This window comes from Punica granatum, chromosome 1 (assembly GCF_007655135.1).
Source record: "Punica granatum isolate Tunisia-2019 chromosome 1, ASM765513v2, whole genome shotgun sequence".
In the NCBI taxonomy this organism is placed as follows: domain Eukaryota; kingdom Viridiplantae; phylum Streptophyta; class Magnoliopsida; order Myrtales; family Lythraceae; genus Punica; species Punica granatum.
Genome location: NC_045127.1, coordinates 49,170,001 through 49,196,817, shown reverse-complemented (window position 1 = coordinate 49,196,817; position 26,817 = coordinate 49,170,001). Strand labels below are relative to the sequence as shown.

General features: G+C 37.7%; 2 protein-coding genes across 3 annotated transcripts; one reads left to right on the top strand and one right to left on the bottom strand.

Moving 5' to 3' along the window:
• The first annotated feature begins 3,945 nt into the window (after positions 1 to 3,945).
• LOC116192997 lies at positions 3,946 to 7,155 on the top strand. The gene is made up of 4 exons (XM_031521714.1): positions 3,946 to 4,552; positions 4,675 to 5,194; positions 6,116 to 6,667; positions 6,870 to 7,155. The coding sequence occupies exons 1-4, from the start codon at positions 4,161 to 4,163 to the stop codon at positions 6,969 to 6,971; spliced, it is 1,566 nt and encodes a 521-aa protein (XP_031377574.1). The 5' UTR covers positions 3,946 to 4,160; the 3' UTR covers positions 6,972 to 7,155.
• A 4,411-nt stretch (positions 7,156 to 11,566) lies between these two features.
• On the bottom strand, positions 11,567 to 15,649 carry LOC116212438 (homeobox protein BEL1 homolog). Of its 2 annotated transcripts, XM_031547060.1 has the most exons (5): positions 15,405 to 15,649; positions 14,421 to 15,309; positions 13,680 to 14,062; positions 12,900 to 12,960; positions 11,567 to 12,645 (listed from the first exon to the last, which is right to left on the bottom strand). In XM_031547060.1, exons 2-5 carry the CDS (start codon positions 15,186 to 15,188, stop codon positions 12,007 to 12,009), a joined length of 1,851 nt encoding a protein of 616 aa, XP_031402920.1. In that variant the 5' UTR covers positions 15,189 to 15,309; positions 15,405 to 15,649; the 3' UTR covers positions 11,567 to 12,006. The 2 variants fall into 2 exon arrangements, with proteins under 2 accessions (XP_031402920.1, XP_031402927.1); XM_031547067.1 differs by lacking the exon at positions 15,405 to 15,649 and having other exon boundaries at positions 14,421 to 15,389.
• Positions 15,650 to 26,817: the final 11,168 nt, after the last annotated feature.

The window sequence follows — 26,817 nt, the reverse complement described above, 5'->3', positions numbered from 1 at the left end:
TCATAACTTTTACGGCCCTACACTTCTTCCCCTATCTACATTTTCTACATGCAATTTGTTTTTCTTTTAAACGAAAAGGACTCTCTCCTTTCACATTTCGCCTGCAGTGGTTAGATCTTGGAAAACTTTCAAAAGGTCGCATCCACATACCCTTGAGTAAAAGATTTAGAAAAAGGAAAATAGAAATTGTTGTTTTTTTCTCAAAAAAATATAATCAGTTTCTATACTCTTATTAGGTCAGACATAGACTTGATTTACCTCCTAAATGGTGGATTAAACTGAACACCGAGGGTTCCTCATTCGGAAATTTGGGAAAATCAGGAGCGGGGAGGAGTCCTTGGGGACTGTCACGGTAACTGGATCAAAGGTTATGCACGATATACTGGTTAAAACATGAGTTTAGTTGCCGAGTTACGGGCGATTCCGGATGGCTTTTCCCTTGAACTTGAGTTACAAATAGATTATATTATGGTGGAAACTTGACGCTAGAATTTTGTAGGACTGATGTGAATTATTCGTGATTGTAAGATGCTCTGTTAGAGGTTTCAAGAGATTCGAACTAGGCATATTAATTTATTGCGAGACAAACTCTCAATTGCATATATCATTTAGCGAACTATGGAGCTACATGTCTCGCGAATATATATTATATAAAATTAAATTTAAATTTCAAATTAAAATTAAAAGGACAAATTTTGACGACACCCCTATAATTTGTGAAATGGCCAGCGACACCCCTCATTTCAAAAATTAACCACACACTATCATTCTTTTCACTGACATGGCACCAAGAGAACATTCACTTTGCAACGTGAAGTCATGTCACAAAACTATACAAACCGACCCCTTACTTGATTTTTTTACCCGAACCAAATCTGACCCTATTTAAGAGGAAAAAAAAGCAGAAATTAGCAAAATGAAGGTAATGTGTGGTTAATTTTGTAAGGATGGGATGTTACTGACAATTTTTCCAACTATAAAGGATGTCATCGAAATTTTCCTTAAATTAAAATAATGAAAACCCGTCCATTACCTCATAGAGCGAGTACGGTGAGTTTTTCCACCATGGAGGCTCACCTGCACTCTCTTTTTTTTCCCCTAAAAAAATAAAAATAAAAATTATGCTCGCTATAAAAATTGCGCTCACAAGAGTGAGGAGGGTGGTTTTCTCATCCACGAAGTCTCACCTTGCTCTTTCATTCTTTCTTTTTTCTCTTTTAATTTTAATTTTTAATTTAATCTAAGTATTTAGATTTTCTTATCCGCGTGCATCCGTTGGTATGCGAGCTTAACAAGTTTACTTATTCTAGGTTTGAGCTATGTCGGTCCACTAAATAATAAAATTCTCCCGATCGTAGTGTTTTTCATTATCAACCCACGTTAATATGAAGTTTATTTCAACTTATTACTAATTTGACTAGTTTTATTTTGACGTTAGAAATACCCTTATTTTTTTGGTGAGACGCAAGGTAATGCTATCGTGTTGATTGATTGAAACTAATTTTCGCTTAGGTATTGATTTGATTGTACCGCAAGATGTTTTTAAGCCCTATTATATTACAATCAAGATTTTCTAATTAGAATAATTGAAATTTTCAAATTGAGATTATTGAGGAGAATTGTTAGCTTTCATATCATATGAAATATTAACAACTAAATCTTTTGGAAATTTGAATTATTTACTATAATTAATCGTGAGTTCATAATTTTATACCTTTTAATATTTTCATTAATTTCATTATGTATTAATTATTCCCTAAACTACTATGGAAAATCAAACATTGATGAAGAATTCTTCCCACCGGCGGCATCCTGCGGGTGTTCCCAAACTTTTTAATTCGGTGACTGTATTTCTTGCAAGAACCATACTGTCATTTAAACAATTTTTTTTTAATGAAGCTTCCGTAGCAGAGAATCTAGAACAAGACTAGACCAACCATATTGCCCATGTCACATTCAAATAAAAAATCATCCAACTCTCACGCTTCGGCAAATGCAGCTCAGTTCGATGCAATCGCGACTGAAATTTATTTCTCGATAGTTATTGTGTTGGGGAAAATCCTGCATTTATCTTGTTTCAAAATTACAAGGGGTATTTACCTAAAATGGCTCATGATTTGTCCGTTTTCTCAAATCTATCATATGCTTTTTTTTGGTCAAATCTATCTTATGATTTACTTTTTGCATCAAATCTATCCCGGCGTTATCTTTTCCGTCGACGGCCATGTTGACGTGGCGCCTACGTGGCAAGTGTGGCCCACTATCTCTCCGCGTGCCACGTCAGCACGGCCGTTAGATGTCAACGGAAAAGATAACGCCCGGATAGATTTGATGCAAAAAGTAAACTATGGGATAGATTTGACAAACGGACAAATCATATGTCATTTTAGGTAAAAATCTCAAATTACAATAATAGACTGATCTCAGCCGAGATTTTTTTCCCCTTGTGTTATCGTTGCCTATCACGAAAGGTATGATATCAGACGGTCACCTGATGTATCCAACAACATCTCATGGTGATTTTGCTCATAGTTTATTCTCTTTTAGGAAAATACAAGTTTCCATTATATAATGCAGTATTTAATATAAAATGAATCCTTTTCTAAATATATTTCTTCACAAAATGTATAAGAGTACACTTACATATATTGAGGCAGAAATTTCTTTTAATGTGAAAATAATTGGAGCACTCACCATTAAAAGATGATACAAATGAAGGAAAGTCATAAATAGAAAAACTAATAGAAAAAGGGAACTCATAAATTAGAATATGAAAAGGAATATAATGGACAAATGAATTGAAGAATTAAAAAATTGAATAATTAAAAAAAAGAGCTTTGTAATTTATTATAAGTAATTTGAAGTAATGGTGAGAGAATATTCCATGAAAAAATCAAGTCATTTCGGTATAAGTAAACAAATTTTTTGCATTGACAAAAAGAACAGTTCTCTATTATCAAAAATAAAATCGTAAAACATTGAAGAATTCTTTAAAAATAAATATGCACTTAGCACAATTTACCCACGTTTTATATCTTTTTAAATACTAAGATTTATATTATATTATCAATCACATTTTTGATAAGTCATTATATTTATCAAAATTAACAATCTCACATTTTAATTTATAATAGAAAACAATATATTCTTTTTCACATAATTCTAGGCATACCCCGTGATTAGGGTTAATAACCAAAAAAAAATGTACAAAATTTTCACATTTTAACAATTCTAACACGAAATTTTTTTCTCAACCTAAAAATGCACAAACTTTCGATTTGATAACAATTATAGCATGACATTAAAATTTTCATTAATTTAAACAGAATCAAGGCTATAGAGGAGGTCGACGACCTCAATCGGGAGAAGGGAGCTGGCGACCCTAATCGGGGGATGGTGGCATGAATGGAGGCCCCACCCCTTGAAATCTAGAGAACTCTCAAATTGAGAATTCTCCCTATTTCGGCGAGTGGAGCCATGACTTCGGCCATCACTCCTCCAATTGAGGTCGCAGGATGGAATCGTCGGCGCCCTCTGTGGCATTGATTTATTTCACATTAATGAAAAAATTAATGCGATATTAAAATTATTATTAAATCGAAAATTTATGCATTTTTAGGTTAAGAAAAAAAGTTAAAATTATTAAAATGTAAAAAGTTTATGTTTTTTTTTGTTTTTTTGACCCGTGCTTATATTTATGATACTGATAAGGAGAAAAAAAAAAACAACACGTTTTTTGGGGAGGCCTAATTCTGTACTTTCAGATACAGAGACAGCTGGGGGGAGAAAATGAAATCTGCATGCAAATAATAATCCCAAAAAAACGGCTATATATTTTTACATTAAAAAATAAATTAGAAAGGACACAAAGGGGGTTTCACTAAGCTTTACCTGGGAGAGCGTGCGACCTGGCAGTGGCACCTCACCTCAGCCGCATGCCATTCGGCATTCCCTCCCCCTCCTCTCCCTTTCCCCTTTCCCCTTTCCCTCCTCCTCCTTCTTCTTCATACTGCCGAATCCTCTGTTTCCGTTAATATTGTTGCACTCACCTCTCATCATACTATTAATCTCCCGTATTTCTCGATTCCCGCATTGATTGAGTGACACAGTCAACACAGTCGGTGCGGAAGTCCCCAGTCCGGGGGGTAAAAGTTTCTCCAATGGTGACCCAGAAGCTGGATCCGTCGCCGGAGAAATCCATCTGGGACCAAATGAGGAGCCCTGCTTCCGGCGGCGGCTCACCTGGCCGCCCCTCCCTGCCCAGACTCATGGTGTGGCTCGTCCTCTTCGTCTCTGTCACCTACCTCGTCTACGCCCTCAGGCTCGTCTCCACCTCCCGCCCCTGCCCTGAGGAGGACCCATTCTCCACCGCCCGCCGCCTCTCCAGCACCACCTCCTTCTCCTCCTCCACCGACACGCAGACCCGAAACCGGACCGAGGCCCGGCGCGAACCCGAAGAGGCCCTACAGAGGACGGAGCTGAAGCACATTGTGTTCGGCATCGCCGCCTCCGCCAAGCTCTGGGACCAGCGCAAGAGCTACATCAAGCTCTGGTAATTTCTCAAGACCCAATTTTTATTTTTCCTTTTCAATAATAATAATAATAATAATAATAATAATAATTATTATTCTTTGAGCTCTGTTAATTAACATGGATAAACCTCTGGATCAATAGGTACAAGCCGAAACAGATGAGGGGTATAGTATGGCTCGACCGCCCGGTCCACGCCGCGCCAGAGGAAGCTGCTTCTCTGCCGCCGATTAAGATATCCGGCGACACGTCCCAGTTCCCATACAAGAATCGGCAAGGCCACCGCTCGGCGCTCCGCATCTCCCGTATCGTTTCGGAGACGCTGCAATTGGGCATGAGCAATGTTAGGTGGTTCGTGATGGGGGACGACGACACGGTGTTCGTGACGGAGAACCTCCTCAGGGTCCTGAACAAGTACGACCACCGGCAGTTCTACTACATCGGCAGCCTGTCGGAGAGCCACCTCCAGAACATATACTTCTCATACGGGATGGCCTACGGGGGCGGCGGCTTCGCCATCAGCTACCCGCTCGCCAAGGCCCTGTCGGAGATGCAGGACAGTTGCATTCGCCGGTACCCGGGGCTGTACGGCTCCGACGACAGGATTCAGGCGTGCATGGCCGAGCTCGGCGTCCCGCTCACCAAGGAACTCGGCTTCCACCAGGTACGTCGTCGTTTCTGAATGGTCTAATTATAACATGGACAAGGACAACCTAGTTATAGTGTCTCTTCTTAACTCGGACTTTACGCCTTAGGGCCTAATGATATTCGTAATTAATGGCCGTGTCCTATAGATGTCTGCATTTAATTGGGTACGCGTAATTAAGTATGATTTCGCAGAAATTTAAACACTGTTGATTGATATTATGCCAGTAATAGAAGTAGGGAATCTTGTGTCTGCTTAATTAATTTTTAACGAAATAATTTATTAATTGGTGTGGGAATTTGGCATTTAACTGTGGGAACTTAGCTGAAAGCACCGTTTAGGTTTGACTATTAATCAATGGATCCCAATGATAATTGTCCTAATTTTTTGGGGTCCAGAAGTGTCATTAGTTGGCTTGGTAGGTACGCGTATTTAATAGTTAATTAAAAAAAAAGGTAAAAAGGTCAATGAATTTTGAACTCCGCAGTCAAACTGACATCTGTTCTTTGTCCATGATTTTAGTAGGTGGTCTATAAGTGTGGAGTCCACGTTGTTAATGGGGTCAGTTCACACTTTCACACGGTTTATTTTTTTTTAACTTTCTTCTTTCGATTGCAAGAGAGGACGTTGGGTCGAGTAAAAAAGTCGTAGTTAGCACTCTTGAAAGTGGTTAGTCAATGATGAGGAGCATAAAGTTTCGTTTGGATTCACAGTTAAAATCACAAAAATTTTAAATTTAATTTTAACTCAACACACTACACAATAAAAATGCACATTTCGCAAGTAAAAAATTTTAACTTTAACTTTAACTCAATACACTATACAATCATTTGTCTTTTTCCATAATCAAAATCAAAATTACTTTAACTCTGAAACCAAACGCACCATAAAAGTCCTAGTTGGATACTGACGTTGAGCTGTCGTGGTTTCAAATCTCAGTATGATGTCTATGGGAACCTGTTCGGGCTCCTCGCCGCACACCCGATCGCCCCGCTGATCTCCCTTCACCACCTCGATGTCGTCGAGCCCATCTTCCCCAACGTGACCCGTGTCCAGGCCCTCCAGAGGCTCACTGTGCCTATGAACCTCGACTCCGCGGGCCTCATGCAGCAGTCTATCTGCTATGACAAATCGAGGAGTTGGACAGTCTCTGTCTCGTGGGGCTTTGCCGTCCAGATCTTCCGGGGAGTCTTCTCACCTAGAGAGGTGGAGATGCCGGCAAGGACCTTCCTGAACTGGTATAGGAGAGCGGATTACACAGCCTATGCCTTCAACACCAGGCCGGTCAGCCGGAACCTGTGCCAGAAGCCATTCGTCTTCTACCTGTCAAACGCAAGGCTTGACTCCTCGGCGAACCGGACGGTGAGCGAGTACATCCGGCAGCGGGTCCCGGCTGCCCCGCACCCACCGTGCAAATGGAAGATGGCCAATCCTGAGGATCTCGATTATGTGGTGGTCCACAAGAAGCCGGACCCACATTTATGGGAAAGAGTGAGTAGAACACACACTACCAAGTTTTTCCTATACACATTAGTCATTTCCTCGCATATTACTGTCATTCCCTGATGATAATGAGCGCTTGGGATCTCAGTATTTACATGTCCAATTCGCATATGAATTTCTTCTGTCTAAGGATTCAAAGACGAAAATCACGATCTGACTTCCAATTTTTTTTTCTATGTGATCGCAACAGTCTCCGAGAAGAAATTGTTGCAGAATAATGGAGGCCAAGAAGAAGGGAAGCATGGTGATAGAAGTGGGAGCATGCAGGGAAGGTGAGGTTAGTGAAATGTAGGCATTCATAAATGTTAGGCAATATCTTAGGATCGCCTCCCTCCAAATTCCTGGAATTTTGTTCAAGTTTTTCCAATTTTGTTGGGTCCTTCTCCCCAGCTCCAATTCGCCATGAGGAATGTGTATAGATGATGTATTTGTACGATTGACGCATTCGAAATGAAAATATATAAGATATTTTAACACGGGCGATAGTTCTCATCTCTATCTCGTTCTATATTTCCCCTTTTCGAGTCACGTGTTCTCTGTGGATTACAAAGTTAAAGAGAATCACTTTATATATGTACTATTGAAGCCTACGGGCTCAGAACATAGCAGGAGACTAGGAAGATTTCATGAGGGTGGTTAGAAGGGGAAATAGGTTATCATAAACTACATTTGGTAAGGTCATTCTATCGGAAAGATTTTAGTGAGATCACATGCTTAATGACTGTGATTAAGTCCATTTGAGCATCGATTTAATCTGATCATGAGTCAATTGAAGTGATATAGTTAATGTTCAAGTTTATGTTAGGGATAAGGGAAAGGACTTGGTACAAATGTTTCATTTGGGATAAATGTTCATTTTTCAAAGTAAAAAACGAGGACCCACAACTACATGATGTGTCTTGTTCAAAGAAAAGGAGAGCCCCTAGCTAATTCTAGAGGAACTTCTCATGTCCCTTCTTTGGATGCTATTTTCGACTTCAAATCAACGGCGAAATTGAGGATCGGTGTTGATCTGGGAGTTCAAAAGAATTATAGGAGTGAGACCATTCAGAGAATAGAGGTAAAACATTTTTTTATTTTCTATGGACAGGGTGCTTTCACTTTCATTTCAAAGATATGAAGTATTTTTTTGATGAATTAAAAAAAGAATTGATTATAAAAAAACTCAAACTTTTCATATTAAAAATACACAAATTATCAATTTGATGTTAATATTAGCACGGCATTAACTTTTTCAATTGGTAGGGCCTCATAGGCGGCCTCCGCCCCAAACCCCGACTGCAACACACACCCACCCCCCAAATTGGGGTCTTCTCGGATGACAGAGGCCATCGACGATGTTGATTGTCAACTGATGACCGTCGATTACCACTATCGACCCCATTTTCCTTCCTTTCTCGAATTTACCTTTTTTTAAAAAAAAATTGGGCGGTGATGGCCTCATCGGGAGCCACCATTGCCTCTGAAAAAGCGTCAGTTACCTTGACCGATGGTTTGTTACTAACAATTTTTATTTAAATAAGTGAAAAAGTTGACGTTTACTTACTTCAATAATAAATTGATAATTTATGTATTTTAAATTAAAAAAATTCGTCTTAAAATTGACAAAAATATAAAATATTGTTATTATTTAATATCTCCAAAGTCACATTAAATAATGTCGAAAATAATATAGTCGGGGCACATAAATTTTTCTTTTGACCTTTTCATGTCACCCCAATCATGGCTGTCTAAAGCGAATCTTTTTCAGAAGAAGAATACTGTCGTGGAATTAATTAATCAATTTGTTCAGTAATCTTGCAATGACACATTTAATTTAATTGACAAATTAATTATTAATTAATTAATCAATTAATTGATTGTCCCCTGAAAAGCAACTCGCGGTTATTAAATGTGACAAGTGGACCTCTATTCCCTTTGGAACGGATTTAAAAGTGGCACCATTGCCTCCCTCGGATTGGAGAAATTGCATTCTAATATATTTATTCAAATTTATCACTTTTTTTTTCATGAAATTATCCTAGTCTCTCCCTCCCTCCTTAATTTTACAAGTTTATTATTTCTTTGTTTTCACTTAAATTATACGTTCCCCATACTAAATTCCTAAATTCGTCCTTAGAGCCACAAGTTAGTAGTTATCGACTCGAAATAAATAAAAAGAAATCTCAAATGTTTCTCATCAATAAAACCTTCAGTGCCATTATAATTTTATACTTATCTTTATAAGCTTTCCGAATAAATAACAATAATAACAATAACAACAATAATAATAATAAGGGTACGAAATGAGCTTGGAGATCTATGCCTAGGCTTTCGTGTAAAGCCCATCGACTTTGGTGCCAAACCAACCTAATACCATAACAACTCGAAAGAAAAAGGAAAGGGGAAATTGATAACACAACCATAACGGAGTATTGGATGAAAAAGTCCCTAATTACAAGGAAGTCTATCAGGGAAGCAACAGATATTTAACATTCCGGACCGACGGGAATTTGAAGCTAGAAAAATCTCTTGATTTCAAGTTAGAAATAAGTGTTACTATATCGATTCTACTTTCTTTGATAATTCGATTAATTAGCCATTTATCATAGGTGTAAGAATCGCAAGACATGGAACCCGACAAATGCATGGTTGCTCTCAAGTGCCCTCACGAGTCGAGCACGTACACAACTTCCATAACACACTCAACGTACCTTAAATTTTATTACCTGTGTATATGCATGAACTCTCGATTAATAGAATTACTCGAACGTGGTCTCTAGGAGTGCTGTAGGGGCAACGGCGACCAAGTAATTGGAGCCGAGTGACAACGATATGGTGAGTGTCGGTGCGGGTGGAGATTTGTAATTTGCAGCTTGTTCCTGCTCTTATCCCATACTGTCGGGAAAAAACAAACATGCATGTGTCTATGATTGAGCTGGACCCAACCTTGTTAACTATATTGCACTAATGGGAGAATTGGACTGGGATCCGGCATCAACTAATGTATGTTGATAGTGATATAGACCGCAAATTTAATCGGACAATTACTATTCGTACGAGTTTCATCATCGAAGTTTGTGTTCGTATACTCTCCCGATTCAGAATTTTGGTCTCAACTTAGTCTCCGAAATCAATCATCTCGAGTTACCATCCCCAACAAGTGTCACCAACAAGCTTATATTCAGCAAGAAAAATGGCGATATACGGATGGAAATCAATATTTCCCATCAATCATGTTGTTCTCTCCACCACTAGACGCGCTAATCCATTCAAATTGGGCTGGCGCGAGTCGATTTCTGTTTCAACACCTGATACATCCCAAGATCTGAGTTCGAGGCCTTTTTGTACTTGATTGTTACGATTTGTAGTTTTTATTCAGAAGTTTTACAATCTTAAAAGGTTTTGTACCGATTGTGCAATTTAAATCCCATGTTTTCCACAAAAAGGCTCCAGGCCCGACCTTCTGGGCTCATATCAATGGGCTTGGGCTTGAATGCCCTTGTAATATCCCAGTGAAGAAGGGTTGATGAAGCAGGTGCTTCTTATCATATTTGATCATAAAATAATTGATAGGTGATGTTATAGGGAAGGCCAACAAACATGGGATCAAACAACAGGAGACCGTACATGCATTTCATTCAGTCAGGTTCTTTGGCTTTCGTTTTATCTCTAATCCCAAGCTCGACCCGTTAAGTTGTAAACTTGCTTCTAGATATCGTCTCACTGGTCAAGGACAATAACTTTCTGCGGGATCTTCCTCTTCTAGCAATTTTTTGGGAAACTTCTGTCAAATTTTCCATTTTGTGATAGGGAGAGACGACTTGGACTACGACATTATAAACCAAAAAACAAAACGCTAAACTAACTTTCCCTTTTCGATGAAACATGGCTGAAGTCTAAACATATGTAAATGAATAAACTGATGAAGACATGAACGAACGGTGAACCGGCACCCTCGTCACATCACCAACATCATTCAAGAGTCCCTAGAGAATTCAAAGTTTTGATCACGAGCTTGGAATATGGACATAATCAAAAGCTTATTAATTTGGTTTAATTATTGAATTTCTCCGCCAGAAGCAATCTTACATAGACATACATGTCTGATTTTGGGCTACGTAAATATACCTACATATGCAGCTGGGGGTGATTAATTACAGCGCTTTTTCGCATCCATGTATGTATATAGGCTCTGCTTCAGTTCGGTTTTGGATGTAGGCTACATACAAAAGTTGAACGGTTTAAAAAACCATAACGTCATATATGATATTGCGTAACCGACGATGTATTAAGAAGAAATAAACAACGGATATAATATGATTGTGCCATTTTTATATGCCCGATTACAAAATTTGTTGTGAAAAGTATTTAGGGCCCATCTGGATTAAACTAAAGAGGAAGCTACGAAAGGCACCTTTTACATTGGCCAAAGAAGTAGCATAAACCGTCCAAAGTGGACAAAATCATATATAAAGCTAGCTAAGACATTTCTTATTGGCAATGAAAAAAGAAAATTAGGGACCACACAAGCCCAATCGAATCGAATGGGATATTTATTTGATCTCTTAACGAAATGTCTTAATCTCCCACAAAACCTCACAACTCAAACCGAAATCTCCAACTCTTGATGTAACTGACCTTTAGTGAAACAGAAATATCTACCAGAAAATAGAAAACAACAACCCGAACTTTGGTTTTAAAATAAATGAGCCACAAGAGACTCAATCACAAGCGTTTCGATAATGCCGGAGAGGAGGGACCTACAAATACGCGCAAGTGCTCCCGAATATACGCGTGAAGTTATTCTCTCGCATGTTCTATATCTGTACATCATGATAGTGTCCCAGATCTCACACTTCCAACCGATCAATGGTGCGTACTCTAGTTATAGCTAGATGCAAAACGAAAGTAAATATAGATATTTATAGCTAAGAATATAATTGCCCATAAAATAGGGAATGATTAATTACCCGTATACTCCTTGCATTAATCACAGCTAACATTAAAAGCAACCCTAATGATCTATCTAACAGTTCAAGGGCAGGAAATGTTCTTTTCCAATGTCAAAGGAAAAGAAAACATATATAAGCAAAACTACCCTACTTATATATATATATATATATATATATATAGCAGACCCTGAGGAGATAAAACATGGTATTGTACGTAACTTTTAATAATGCTGGTGTTGGGAGTATTTTTCATCCTAAAAACCCTAGAGTTTATGAAAATCATCATCATCATATAATATATATATATTGCCCCACTATATGTATATATATATTGCCATAATTTCTTCATTTCATGAGGCACCAAGTTCTTTTAATGATATCGTGGTTCTATGGTTAACCGGCCAAATCATGAAGCAACTGTGCTCCCATCAAGTTCCGGTAGGGCAAGTTCTGTCCCTCGCTGTCCAAGAGCGAGTACTGGACGGGCTGGCAGTCCTCCATGTGGTCTCTCGGGTAGAACAGCGAGCTCTGTGATGTAGGCGAGAAGGCGAGGCTGACTCCGCCGCTCCCTCCATGCTGCTGCAACCCTAGAGTCAGTGACACCCCGCCCCCTGTTGAGTGGTGATCGTAGGAGGAGAAGTCGAGCTCCATGGCACCGAAACCATCCCCGACCCTTCCAAACCCGTGCTGGAGGATACTATGACCATGCTGATCCTGAAGATTATTACTCCGAGCACTCCTGGATGGGTGATGGTGGTCACTCTTGTCAGGGCTCGTGATTATGGAGGAGAGGCACTCTGAGTCGATTCGGACAAGCTGACCAACAGTCGGCTTCTGATCCTCCAGTCGCGGCTGCAGTGCGCCGGGCGCTCCATGGGGGTTCTGATTACTCTGCCTGGCAGTGCCGTCCTCGAGGTCAGTGGCCCCGTCCGACGAGCCCATATTGTCTTGCTCCTTTGTTTCTTCCAAGTACATCTCTTCCACCATGGGTTTCCACAGCCTCACCCGTGCATTAATAAACCAGTTGGAAACCTGTTTTTTTTTTCCACAGAAAATTAAACAAACGCAAATTAATAATTAATCATCAAACTGAAGATAGTATATGGTTTTGTTCTCTTAAATATAGTATCCATCATCAATCATAATGGCAGATCTTTTTTTTAATATATATATTTTATCGAAATCCATAGGAAAATAAGAAGATATGCTCGCATTGAAAGACATAAACTATTTGGCATGATAATAAAAAGAACACAGCTTGTGGGGTTTGAGGGATGTGGACGTGCCTGACTTCTTGATAGACCGGTTTGGCGGGCTAATATGTGCTTATCAACATCGCTCGGGTACCTGCAAAAATCACAAAAAACATTGTGCTCCTTTAGCTTTGCAAGCAACGCTGTAACAGAATGAAATGACATGAAACCATTCGATAAAACAGTTGCGCCAATACGTGCGATAGATATTCTATTCATACATGCCTGAACATGTGACTAAAGATATCAACTTTTACTAATAAAGAGGGGAAAATTAAGAGATCCAAGGAAATTAGGAATCGATGTCACGAGAGAATAACAGAGAGAGTTCGGAGCAATATGTGTCCCAACTGTAATAATTTGACAAGACAAATGAACGAAAGAATCTGAATGGTGATGGCAGGAAAAGTACCAAAAGGAATGCCTTGTTTGCTTGGGCAGCTAAATGATTAGTAACCAACATATCTCACACTATATAATATATAGTACTAGTGTATCACTAGCTAACTTGCTAGTATTGAGCACATACGAAAGTTCCATGGCTTCTCTTTCTTTTAATAAGGACAGAAGGCATATCGATCTTCTTGCTGTGTCGGCCTTCCATCACCGCCTTTACTAACAAAAGTTTTTGAGATGCTACTGACATTAACACATAAAAATTATCTAGCAATCATGAGGAAACTGTTCGGTTAGGTTGTTATATCATGTTTGATAGTTGATGGCTATCCTTGTCCATACACATCGAGAGGGACGTAGATAACATATGTTTTCCGTTAAGAGAGGGGGGGGGGGGGGGGGGGGGGAGGGCCTTACGGGTGGAGGAAATGTTCAAAGAGCCAGGCTCGAAGGACTGACACGGATCTCTCCGGCAAGCCACGCTGTGGCCTCCATGGGTGGCTCTCCATCATGCTCATCTGCTGCAAGGCTCGTTGCTGCCTCAGCGCCTGATCAATAACTTTTAGCCTTGGGGTCTCGCCCCGACTTGTTCCGGGTGTCACTAGATCCTTCTCTCCCATGGCCTTCTTGGTCTCCTTGATCTGGCCAACAATTCCATCCCTCAGACACCGGAAGTGCCTCGACATGGCCCTTGAGGCCAAGGCTGAATACACCTTGGCCGCTCCATGGCCCGCCACGGCCTCGAAGGAAGACACTACCGCCTTCATCTGGTCGCAGTAATGCCTGTATCTTCTATCAACCTGATCAATATCAAAACCCAATTGTAAATGACTCCAGAAGTATTACTTTGGTGCCAAAGGGAAAAAGTAAAAGATACAGAAACGAATCATAGATCAAAATGGAAAAGTATAAAAAAAGGGTTCTCTTTTGGCGTTAATTTGAAGGCCTGCAAGAAACCCGAATCAATCGATCTATCACTCTATGTATTGATCCGGTAAAGCTTAGACCTTTACCATGTATTCATCGATCAAACTTCGATAATCATATGAAAAACATTTTGAAGCTTCTCTAATTTGCTGAAAGGAGAAGAGGAGGAGGGGAGGACCAAAGAAAGAAGGAAGAAAAGGGAAAGGAAACATCTTTTCGAGCGATATATACCTCTTCAAGAAGTGAGAGCAGCTTTGTCTTTCTCTTCTGCAACTCCAAAAACTCAAGTGAGCTCAGGGACTGATTCTTCGGGTTAGACGACGAGCTGAGATTGCCTCCATTGTTAATATCCTCCCACTGCTTGTTAGCCCTTTGGGTCTTCGGCTTAGTCGGTGTCTGATCAGTATTGCCTTGCTGCTTAGTGATATTAGTCTCAAGGCTACAAAACTCATTCAGCAGCTCCTGAACTGGGCCCAAGTACTTGGAGCTCCTCAGCTGAAGCTGCCCTACTTGACCTTGCAACGCGGGAGACTTCCCGAAGGTCGACGCGTGCTGCTGATGATGGTGATCCCTCATCTCATGATGGTGATCCTGCTGGTTGTTGTTTGCGGGCCTCAGCTCGAACTGCTGAAGGCCGATGCTCGAGGGATCTGCTGAGGAGAGGGAGAGCGATAGGCCCTGGCTCGGCCTCTCGTTACCCTCGCAGGGGAACACACACCGGATAGAGGAATCATCCACGAACAGCTTGTTCTCCTGCCAGTTGCCCGAGTCGTGGTTGACACCCACCAGTCCGTTCTTCATTCCGAACCCAATCATGTCGACGTTCTGGGTCATGTTGCTGAAGATCGGGTCGTAGCCTGCGGGGATGTGGCCCACGAAATGGGCCGCCGCCGCCGAGTGGTGATCCGGGTAGCAGAAATTGTTGGCAACTTCCGCCGCCGTCGAGGAGGCCATGTAGTCGTCTCTCGATTCGCTGCTCTCACAGAGTTCTCTGACCATATCACGGGAGACGAGACACGAACATCATCCGATGATTGACAGATGACTAAAAGAAACGTACTTTCAAGCCGGTCCGGACCCTCAACAGATCTTCTCTTTGTCCCTTGATGCTTTATGGGAGCTGAGGAAGAGAAAGAGGAGACTACTGTTTCATTAGAAAGACAACAAGACAGAGAGAGAGAGAGAGAGAGAGAGAGAGAGAGAGTTATATGTTACCAAGTTGTAGCAAGTGGAGTGAGAGAGAGAGAGAGAGAGATGAAATTTAAGATTGCTGGTTCTAATCTCTGATGAGATTTCTGCTGTTTTGCTTTTAAGAAGAAAACATGGGTATGGATGAGAGAGAAGCCCAACCTAGGAAAAACAAGAGAGAAAGATAGAGAAATCAGACACTTCTCCTTTTACAAATAATGGATCAGATATAAGCTGATGATGTCCTCTCCCCCACCCCCTTCTCTGTCCTCTCCCAGACATGTTCATGGTACGACACCCCTTCCCTCTTTCTCTCTCTTCCTCCTTCCTAAATGTTAGGACATAGGTTAAAAGTCATGTATTGATATAACCAGCCGTGATTGAGCATTCGTATGATTAGTCTGGTACTATTCTTATCCCATTACAACTTTACCTGCTTCTTACCTTGTATCTTTTTTTTTTTTACTCCGTGTCTTTCTTTGCATCTTACCTTGACATGATCGGTTACATTTAAGAATTCATGATGAGCTTGTTTTGTTCTTTCGAATGCAGATGTTCGATAATTAACTTTGTTATCTTTACGTATGTTCTGTAGTCTGATTGGTTGAGTCTATTAGGTTAAGATCGAGTGATGATCTGCTCGCTTTACATTGCGAGTGGGTCAATGCACGGGGACATGAATACATTCCAAGAATGGCCTTCCTAGAAAACCAAAGTAATAGTTTGCCCTCACCCCACCCTCAATTATTAAATTCTTCACCCAATAATTAACAAAAGAAAAGATGGGTAGAAAACAAAGTGCGTCTGTAGGGAAAAAGTTAAAACACAAGTTTGATCTAATTAATTAAAATAGTTGATTAATTAAGCATATCTAAATGTCAATCATAATGGGGAGTAATCCCCTGCTTTAGGAAGCATGCTGGCTCAAGGTATCGTTGAGTGACCATGGGGATTGGAATTTGGAAGCCACGAGTGTCCTTTGCCTGGGATACAAACTACAAGCCGCCACTTGAACATTTTATTATGCGCCTATGAAATCCATTATTATATATTACCTCTCTTAATTTAATAAATCACAATCACTATTTACCTGGAAGCACATCATTATCATCATAATATATATATATATATATATATATATTAAATAAGAGAAAGAATGAGAAATTGGACTGTTCAATATCATAAAATTAAAAAATTTTAAGTAAATTTTCGGATTCGAATATTGTGATTAAAGAGAATTCACGTTATGAGAGTTTCATTTCTTAACAGACCGATTCGGTTCGAATTGATTTATTTGAGATAAATTGTACTTTCGAATAATAGAAGGCACATAAAAAAATATAAAATTCACAATAGAAAAGCCAAAAAAATGAAAAAGAAAAACTATTGGAAAATCTTTGCGGGGGGGTTCACAAATCCCAAGAACTCATTCCTAAGTAGGAGATGGTGCAGGCTTTTTCAGATGGTTCTCAGTGTTTGCAACTCCTTTGTATTTTTTGATTGGGATCTCTCCAACTTGTGGGGCTCTTTTTGCACAAAAATAGTTTATTTTTTCCCTCGGCACCCCATTCTCCCATAGCCACAACCACTTTCAATAGATTGAGGCACATCATCGTATCGACAAATGACCCTTCATCGCCCCGAACGTGTTGCTCGGGTTTCTCATCCATCCGCAACCCGTACATAAAGATAGAGCCGTGGTGCCATCCATATTATAATATTCTTTATTCTGCTGATATATATACAACTTGATAATGTTTAGATTTTCATATATCACGCTGAACGATTTTAATGCTAATAGTATTGATTTATGCCGGTGATGACTTGCAATCGTCTTCTTTGTCCTCCGATTCAAACGGGAATTTTACACCGAGTTTTTTTTTTCCTTAAAAAAGATTTTTAGGGATTGGGAATAGATGCCCGCCGCGGGGGGGTGGGGGTGGGGTGGGGGTGATGTGCGCAATGTTTTTCCAAAATAAGGGACTGTGTGGGGAAAGAAGATGAGGTGGTCCAATATTTCCATCTAATTCTAATTAATTCCCCCCATTAAAGTACTCCACCCATCTTTTCCCTCTATCTCTCACTCTATAAATGGGACCGCACATTTTCTTTTTTATCAATTTCTCCTTTTAATTTTTGAAATAACAATTTGATGATTGATTTATGTATCTGATCCCACGCGCATCACAGTGCCGTGGCTTGCAGTCAATGATATTGTGAGTGGGGCATTACCATATACTTTTCAAAATCATTAAGCCAATATGTGAAAAGACATATATATGTACATAAGTTGAAGCAATCTTTATTTATTTATAGCATATGATTTCTCAACCACACAATGCTGTGATTTATGAGACCAAACTTGCTGATGGCATGCATTCAATCAACTCAATATTGATGATTGACCGATTAGGATCCTCATAGCGAAGTTACATATCCAATCACGGATTGAAACCCATGTGTGTGTAATTCTTTTTCAGTCATTGAATACGACAGGTTTTAATCTAATAATTCCATGCAAATTACATGTTAAAAAATTAACTAAAACACAATGCTGGACATTCCTTTTCAAACCATGGTCTAATGACCTTTCATAATTTAAGAGGCATGTTAAACAAATAAAATACATTCTGAGAAATTAATTCATGAAATTATGGTTACCATCAAAGGTAGATTAGCTACATAAATATATAAGAGCTCTTCGATCCTTTAAGTACTAATAATAGAATGCACTCTTTTTATTCGATAGTTGCAAATATTTACTCAGGGAAATGAAATGGGACATGAACATTCTGGAATCCGACTTCTCATTTTACATTTTTCAAAATATAATGCAATTAGCTGGTGGATTCGATCCTTTTGATTGGTAAGACAAGCAAATTAATACTCAATATAATTGCTCAGCTCATAAATCATCATAAATCAAAGTCAAGCTAGTTTTCACATGTATATATATTCATTTTCAAATGACAATGGCTGAAAACATTTTCCAGTATATTAGTTAATGAAAAACCTAATATGTGATCTCAAAAGAAATCCTTAGGAAAAAGATCAAGTGACTGACTTATATAATTATAATGATATGTTTCTTTACTCATTGAGAAGCTGTATGTGAGAATTGATTTTCATCAATGCATTTGGCTCTTTCATAAATGGTCTAACCGGGTCAATACGAAGAGGAATCAGTCGTGTTTCTTGGTTAGGGGTCCCGACCGCGACACCAAAGAAGAATGATGCCAAATGGGAAAAGGGGAGAAAATTTCGAGCGAGGGGAATCGAGGACAATTAAAATGAAAAGGTCAGGGTGTGGAGGTCACGCGCCCAGGGGAGAGGGTAGGGTGCTGGAGACGATGGGAAGAAAGCTTTAATTTTGGTCCGTTAAAGGCCGTGTGGTCCGGACTTTGATCAACAAATGGCAAAAAAAAAAAAAAAGGAGAAGCTTTCTTCTTGGCCGCTCTGCTATTCCTCTCCTCTTTTCTCCTCTTTTTCAAGTGCCGTTGTGCCGAGGGGAGAGATTATTCGGTTATCCTATTTCGTCACGTAACGTGAGCAAGTATCAATTAAATTATAATAAATTAAATAATAAGTGTTAATTATTCGATTAATTGTGATAAATTTTTTTATTAAAGTAAATTTATTGATTTTTTTCATCACATCATTATAAAGTATGATCATTTAAAATTTTATCGTGTTTGGACTAGTGTCCCCTTCATCGCAGCCGTCGGATCACCAGATAGAAAGAGTAGAGGCGTGATCGAACGGTGAAAAGGCTGGCTTGTCATTGACCTTCTTGGCTTACATTCCACACCATATAACACTCTCTTTCCTTTCCTCTGTCTCCTCTGCTGCGCTGAGCTGACGTCACCAGACCGGCCCATCCCCGTTTGTCCTTTTCTCGGCTGGCTTGTCCTGATCTCTCTCTCTCTCTCTCTCTCTCCCTGCGCATCTCTGCGCATTGTCTTCGGGCTTCCCCCCCGATTCATCTGACTTACGTTTATGCTCCTCTTCTTTTTTATTTTTTCTTATTTTTCACTCAAAAGGTCAAACGGAGTAAATTTCATTGATCAAGTCATAATTTATCCAATAAAATTACTTTCACATGTTGCTTTTGAGAAAACATCGTATGTGCACTGTTGCATCGTGATATGCTTTTATTTTCACACCGATTAACGGTCGAGTCATATAAGAAACTGATCGACATGTCTATTACTATTGTTATTATTATGTTGAGAGATAATCTCGTAATTGGGTCCATCATTTAGAGCATACATTATCTTCAATGAGTTACTCGGGTCGATCCTCCACGCCACACTCAACAGGTCCTTTCCCTCGATCATAACCTGGTCGTACATGACATAATTCATCACACCAGGACAAAGGTTGGACATTATATTGTGGCCTTCGTTTCTACATGATAGGATCGAGTCATTGCATATTATTTTCATAAATTTCAAGGAATTAAGATGAAAAAAAAAAGTAATCAGAAAAAGAAGCGCACGATAAAATGGAACATAAATAGGATAAAAATTTAATTAAATGATTGTAAGCAATGATGATGAAGAACCAAATAGATTTATAGCAATCACTCGAATACTTATTTTCTCATTTACTGGGATCCGATTGGCATTTTTTTATATCACGTGACGAATTACGCTCACCAATTTTTTTTTAAAAAAATCAATATAAATTGATTCAAGCGATTTAATTCTTATTCTTTTTAAGTAAAATTTATTGTGAACGGAAAAAAAAACTTAATTAGAATAATTATCATTTAATAAATCAATCCGATTCAAATTGAATTAATTCTTTCACCAGATTTTCGAATCCATAGCACGGACGAAAAATTTCTCAAGAAAACGCGAGAGGAGGAAAAAGGCAATAATTGTACGGCAACCATCTGGGGGGGGCAGTGGGGCTGACGAGAGCTCAGAATCCCCCCCCCCTGACCCCCCCAGAAAAGGCGGGGGGTCAGTAGTCTTCTGCCGCATCTCTGATCGCATCTCGCACAGGCCATCTCACTTTCTCTCTCTTTCTGTTTGGCCTTTTAATTTGCTATGGCTATCTCCCTCCCCCACTAACCCTACCACCCCATAGCCAGCTTAGCTAGCAGTAGGACCTGCTGGCCCCTAATCGGACCTTCCCTTCCCTTCTCTCCCCCAAGAACTGCTAGCCTGTAGTGTGGTCCATGGTACCTTCTCATGGACCATCCTACTGGCCCCTACGTAGGCCTTCTGATCGTTACGTCCATCGATTGCTACAGTGCATGTTTGCCGACGGAGTCTCCTTCCTGGCCCCCATTCCCCGCCTCGATCGCGATCGGCCAGGGAGAAGACTCTCGTAGCGCTTAAGTTCCACTGGTATTATGTGCTACTGGTTGTTCAACTTTATTTAAATTGCTAAAAATCAAATCAAACTATACGTATATATATCCTTATCGTGCATGGTGATAGGTATTGAATTTTCAATTGGCTTATTCGGATTTGGGCTCATATCCACTTAAAAACTCAAGCTGATAAGTTATGTTATCTAAGCCATATATTAACCCATGAATCTTCATTTTTTTTCCCGATGTGAGATTTATTATATTTTATTTTTCAACATCCGCCCTCACATATAACGTGTGATATATTTCTGCTTATATATTGTCACGTATTCTTAAACATCATCTCTCAATAACTGACCTCGATATGGCATCTTCTTCAGCGCTCGGATGAGGAGCGACTTGCACAAGATACACTCTTGACTGCTCTCGCACATACTAGGCTTGACATGGTGTGGATGCGCATATGCGTGGATGCTCATACGCGTGTTCTAGCATTGATACCATATAAACTTTGCTGAAGTAATTTGGAAGAATGGTTATTCTCATTAATTCACGTCTACTGTCGGAGTACATATACAACCAAAGGCCAGAGACTAGTCAAAAATAAGATATTCTCCTTCTTGGAAAATGAATACAAAATGAGAAATTATCATGCTATATTTACATAATATACAAAATCAGAATCCCGACAATTATGTCAATAATAGGTGAGTTTCGTGAAATCAAGGGCAAGCGAGTTAATCACAACAAAACCCGTACTTCTTTGCAGATTTAATCGGTCGCATCATACACCACCACATCGAGTGATCATCAATGGCAAAAATTCTTATCATGCCCTATTTACCAAATTGAACTCTCATCGTCTAATGAGATTACATATTTTATGATATAATAATAATATATTGAACCCCGCTCCGATCGTACCAACAACTAGTAATTTGTATTCTGGAGAGGCCTCGATCGATCTAACCACAATCTCGACGCGGTGTATATACACAATTATTAATGTTGAGTGTGCCGTTCCAAAAATTTTCTCTTGCGAGCTGTTTAGTTTTTCGTCCTTGCAAGAATTTATCCGAGGTCCCGCCTTGGGGATTGGTGGGTGATTGATTAACGACCGAGCGACGTACTGCGCGTGGGGTCTACTTCCAGGGGAGGGAATTTACTGAAAGGTCATGCGATGTACTTCATCAGTCTTTTCACTTTAACCCCTGGTATACGTATGAAGGGTGGGGACATCACGAATAGAGCAGGTTAATAATTTTAATTTATATATAATAATGATAATGACAATGATAATGATATGATAATAATTTTTATATAATAAAATTAAGCTGCCTTGTACGTTCCCTCCATTTCTACATGCATTTTGCAGCTTCCTGAGTATTAACTATCAATTATTTTCGATGAAGGACCAAACTATCTGAAAGCCTACTAAGAGAGAGTACCGGAGTACAATATCACGAGTTAAATGGGTCGTCCTTGGCAGATGTATCGCTTCGCAATTATTCCTATGGCCTGTTCAACTTATTGAGGCGAGTAGTCTCTTTGTTGTTGTTATAACCGAGCATTATGCCGACTTTTCTGGTTGTTATATATGTCGAAAATACTATTTTGGAATTATACTTGACGACAAATGCATGATATAGGTTTTTGGCTTGTGTCAAAGAGTTGATATTGATTTAATTGACTGCGCTGAAGAATTTTGAGGCTTCGTTTTACATTTGTTTTTCTTTCTTCACATTACAAGAATTATACCATCCACAACACAATACGTTATTAAATATTTGTTGAAGTCCCAAAAATGTTTCAATTGTATAACTTGAATTCTATTTTTCTATGTGCATCTATTCGGTAGATTTCATGAAACTAATATATATTAGTTGTATATACACCATTGCAATTTCTTCTTTAGTTGTTTAATATTAAGTACTAACATTCAAATATTAGGCATTTGATGGCAGTGAAAAAGGGAAAAAGAAAACGTAAAAAGTCAATGGAGCGGGGAGTCCCAACTTCGTGCTAACAAAATTTTGTTGCATGCAGGTCCATTTATCATAAATTCAATATATATATATGGTCCCTACTCAAATACAATGCAAGATCATCTCCAACAGTACATTTCGTTTTTCCTCCATTAATGTGAAGAACAAAAGATATCTCAATTTAATTATAAAAAGAAATAGAACTATATACATATACAGTAGTCTACTTCCGATGCGTACAACGGGCTGATTTTTATTTACCTAGCATTGTACTTACTTGATTATAATGTCAAAATATAGTATTGATCCTTTATATATTATTTATAATTCAACATTCTAACATGATCATGTATTTTATATATAAAATGAAAACGAATTTATTCATAAACTTCATTTTTTTTATCTTATATGCTATATTCGTAAAATTTTAAAATTTTCATATCTCTAATAGTCCATTGTTTACTTTTCAGTTAAAGGATATTGCATTTTTCAATTAGTATTTCATTTTTTTCAAATTATATTGTTTTTTTATAATTTTGAAATTCAATATTATTCTTTTTTCTGTACTTTTCAACCTCATTAATTAAAATACATTTATAGTTTTTGGGAGTAAATTTTATTATATATAGGTATAGATTATATAATTCATAATGATAACTTTAAATTAATAGTTGCATTTATTAAAGACTTTTATTGAAAATTAAAATGTAGTTCGTTTTATTATATAGGGCAAATTACAAAAAAAAACCCATATTTTGTAAAATGTCTCAGTTTTGTCTTAAATTTTGTTTTATAACAAAAAAAATCATAAGTTTTCTAAAATGTCTCAAAAATGACCTCCGTTATAACTTCCGTCAATTTTTGCCTACGTGTGACTTACGTGGACCGTTAAAGGGACCCACTAGCCTACGTGTGACCTACGTGGACTGTTAAAGGGACCCACCATCAACAGCAAAAATTGACGGAAGTTATAATGGAAGTTATAACGGAGGTCATTTTTGAGACATTTTAGAAAACTTATGATTTTTTTTGTTACAAAACAAAATTTAGGACAAAATTGAGACATTTTACAAAACTTGGGTTTTTTTTTGTAGTTTACCCATACAATGGTAAAGAGTTGATTAACGCCTCAACAATTATATACTATATTTGGATACGGATTTGGCTCAACAATAATTATATACATCCCATTTGTCTTAATAATAATAATAATCATCATCATCATTTTAGTGGAAGTTATGGAAATGTTAGGCATATGAAGAGTCGGTAAATGAGAATGTCCCATTTTAAAATTTTGGACAAACAACGTATAATGGTGAATGCCCCATTAATTATATATTATATATAGATTTGGCTCAACAATAATTATATACATCACATTTGACTTAATAATAATAATAATAATAATACAGGTAATAATCATTTTAGTGGAAGTTATCGAAACATGAGAAGCCCTCATTTTGAATTTTTGGCAAGTGATATACAATAGTAAACGCCCCAATAATTATATATTATATATAGATAAATATATAGATGTGTGGGTCTCACATATGTGTAATATGATAGAGGGAGCGAATTATAAAATGAGAGAGAAGCTATATAATATTGAAGATAATTTCTTTGTAGGTATAATATGTATGCATTAATTCATATCTATCTATCCTCTTCATTATATTGAATTGAATGAGAAGGTGCCGCGATGACATTCTCTCCATTCATTGTGTCGTTTATGAATGCTGATCAATCAGGCACATTTACAGCACCATGCAGGTTCATTTGTTGAAATTATGGCTGTTGGAAATGTTTGTATGTACATAAATTGATTCTTTTTCAGTGTACACCATCTAATATATGGAAAGCTAATGAATAGATCTGACTAATTCAGATTTGAGTTGGGTCAGCCCACTAAGAGCTGAAACTTCCCAGTCGTGAATTTTCTTACTTTCACAAAATTCACGTAAAAAATCTTTATTTAAAGAAAATAAGCGCCAAATCATTTTATCAAACTCAGATTAGTAAGTAAAATGATTCTCATTTATTTGAGTACATGACAAAATGTGTTTGGTTTTTGAGTTGAGATTTTAACTCAACTCAACTCAATTTTGAAAAATAGGAAAATATAAAAAATAATTATTATAAATATTAAAAAATATATAAATGTATGACAATATATATATATATATATGTATATATAGATGTAAAGTATGTAGGAAATTTATTATTAAAAAATTGATTATAAAAATGGTTAGAAAAAAATATAATTGAAATATTATTATTAAAAAAAGAAAAAGACAAAACGGTAATGATTATAATGTTAAATTTGTGGAAGATATATCTATCATAACTTCATGTCATATCCCAACAATTCTTATTTTAATAAAAATATTTACTCATAAAGGTTTTCACTGCTAATATGATTTTAAAGTACTTGAATGAAGCATGTTTTTAACTGCGTACATCTAAAACTACGAAAAACTACTGATATTGTCAGCTATACAACTAATCGTATAATTTGGAACAAAAATTTGTATGCCCTTTTCTATATCACCAACTCACGATCAAAGAAGGTCTAGCACAGTGGTGTATTATTTCACTTTATAATTAAGTGATTTCAAATTTGATACTTATTATGGGACTACTTGTATCTATTTTTTAGCTATTATAATTTTCATTTCATTAACTAAATTCATAGATCTCTCTTATAACTGAAAATAAAAATAAAAATCACCAACTTACGATACACATATCTTTCGTCATCTAAAACAAATTAAAAAAGTTGCCATGTAGATTTGTTTTTTCACTAGAGCGTCATAAATTATTCTTTGGGTTATCCTGCTTTTCCCACTTATGTTGGAGACGTCTCCATCTTGCAATTTGGCACAAGTGTGCCTCATAATACACCACCAAGGACGGCCCACACAGCGAAAATTCTTGTTCCGACGCTTCTTAATTCTTCTTCTTGTGTGGACCCTCTTCTCTTATATATAGATAAATTTATACATTAATTATTACGTTGCATGTTTATCTTATAATTTCCTAAATATTTCCTATATTCATTTTCCTTTCAAGACCGTTAGAATAAAAGTTTCTTTCCTGGCATGGTCATCCAAAGGAAATCGGATAGGGTTTCTTTCCTCCACAAGCAAATTACCTTCATCAGAACCTTCATCCGTTTCCATGTTATTGAATGGGACTGTCAATTGAGTCCCTCTTTGGGTTTTTGATTTACTACTTCTGCAAAAGGGAGGATGTGTCTTGACCATCAATTTTGTTTAACTTAAACAGCATCAAAAGAACAAACTTGGGTAAGAGACAAAAAGGAAACCGGTCTAGTTTAGATAATTGCAATATTGGGAGTGTGAATGAATTGATTGATCAGATCATACGAACCCTAGAAGAAAAGGCTCTTTACAGCATCTAATTGTGTAATTCATATTTGGAGGAACTAACCACAAGCTTTCTCAAGTTTGTTATTTGAGTTTCCCTTGTTGGGAAAATTTCATTTCTCGTCTCACTTAAATTTGTTCACCATGGATCATACGGTCGGTAGTCTGATCAGTATCTCATTGGTTAATCTCTATGACTTCAACACTGCTTACCACAATTTTTTTACTAATTATAGCGATTTTATTAGTTACATCCTCTTTATTATATTATCATGAGATTTAATCATTTAAAGATTTTCTTGTAAAATGAGTATAAAAAAGACCCTTTATGGAAGGATGACATATGTATATAATCAAACAAAAAGTGGTGGACAACATATAATGTGCAACCTAAAGTGTGTGTGAATCCTGAACCTTTCCTAAACCTAGAAAAAGGTTCCTAATAATTGTAAAAGTGGGCACTATAGGGGAGGGTGGAAAAAGTTATTTTTTTTTTGCGCGTTCGGTATTCGGAAGTTTAATTAGTTCCAAATAATTTAATTCAAGTTAGGTTGATCCATTAAATAGTAAATTTCTTCTAATATGAATTTTATTCATTCACAAAACTCGAATTCAAAATCTTATGTAAGAGAAATAAATATTGAACTATTTGAACCAACTCATATAGATGAAAAAAAGGGTTTTAATCTTCAACATGTGTCATGAGTTGAGGGTGTTTGCTTTGTGCAAAGTTATTAATAGGGTCT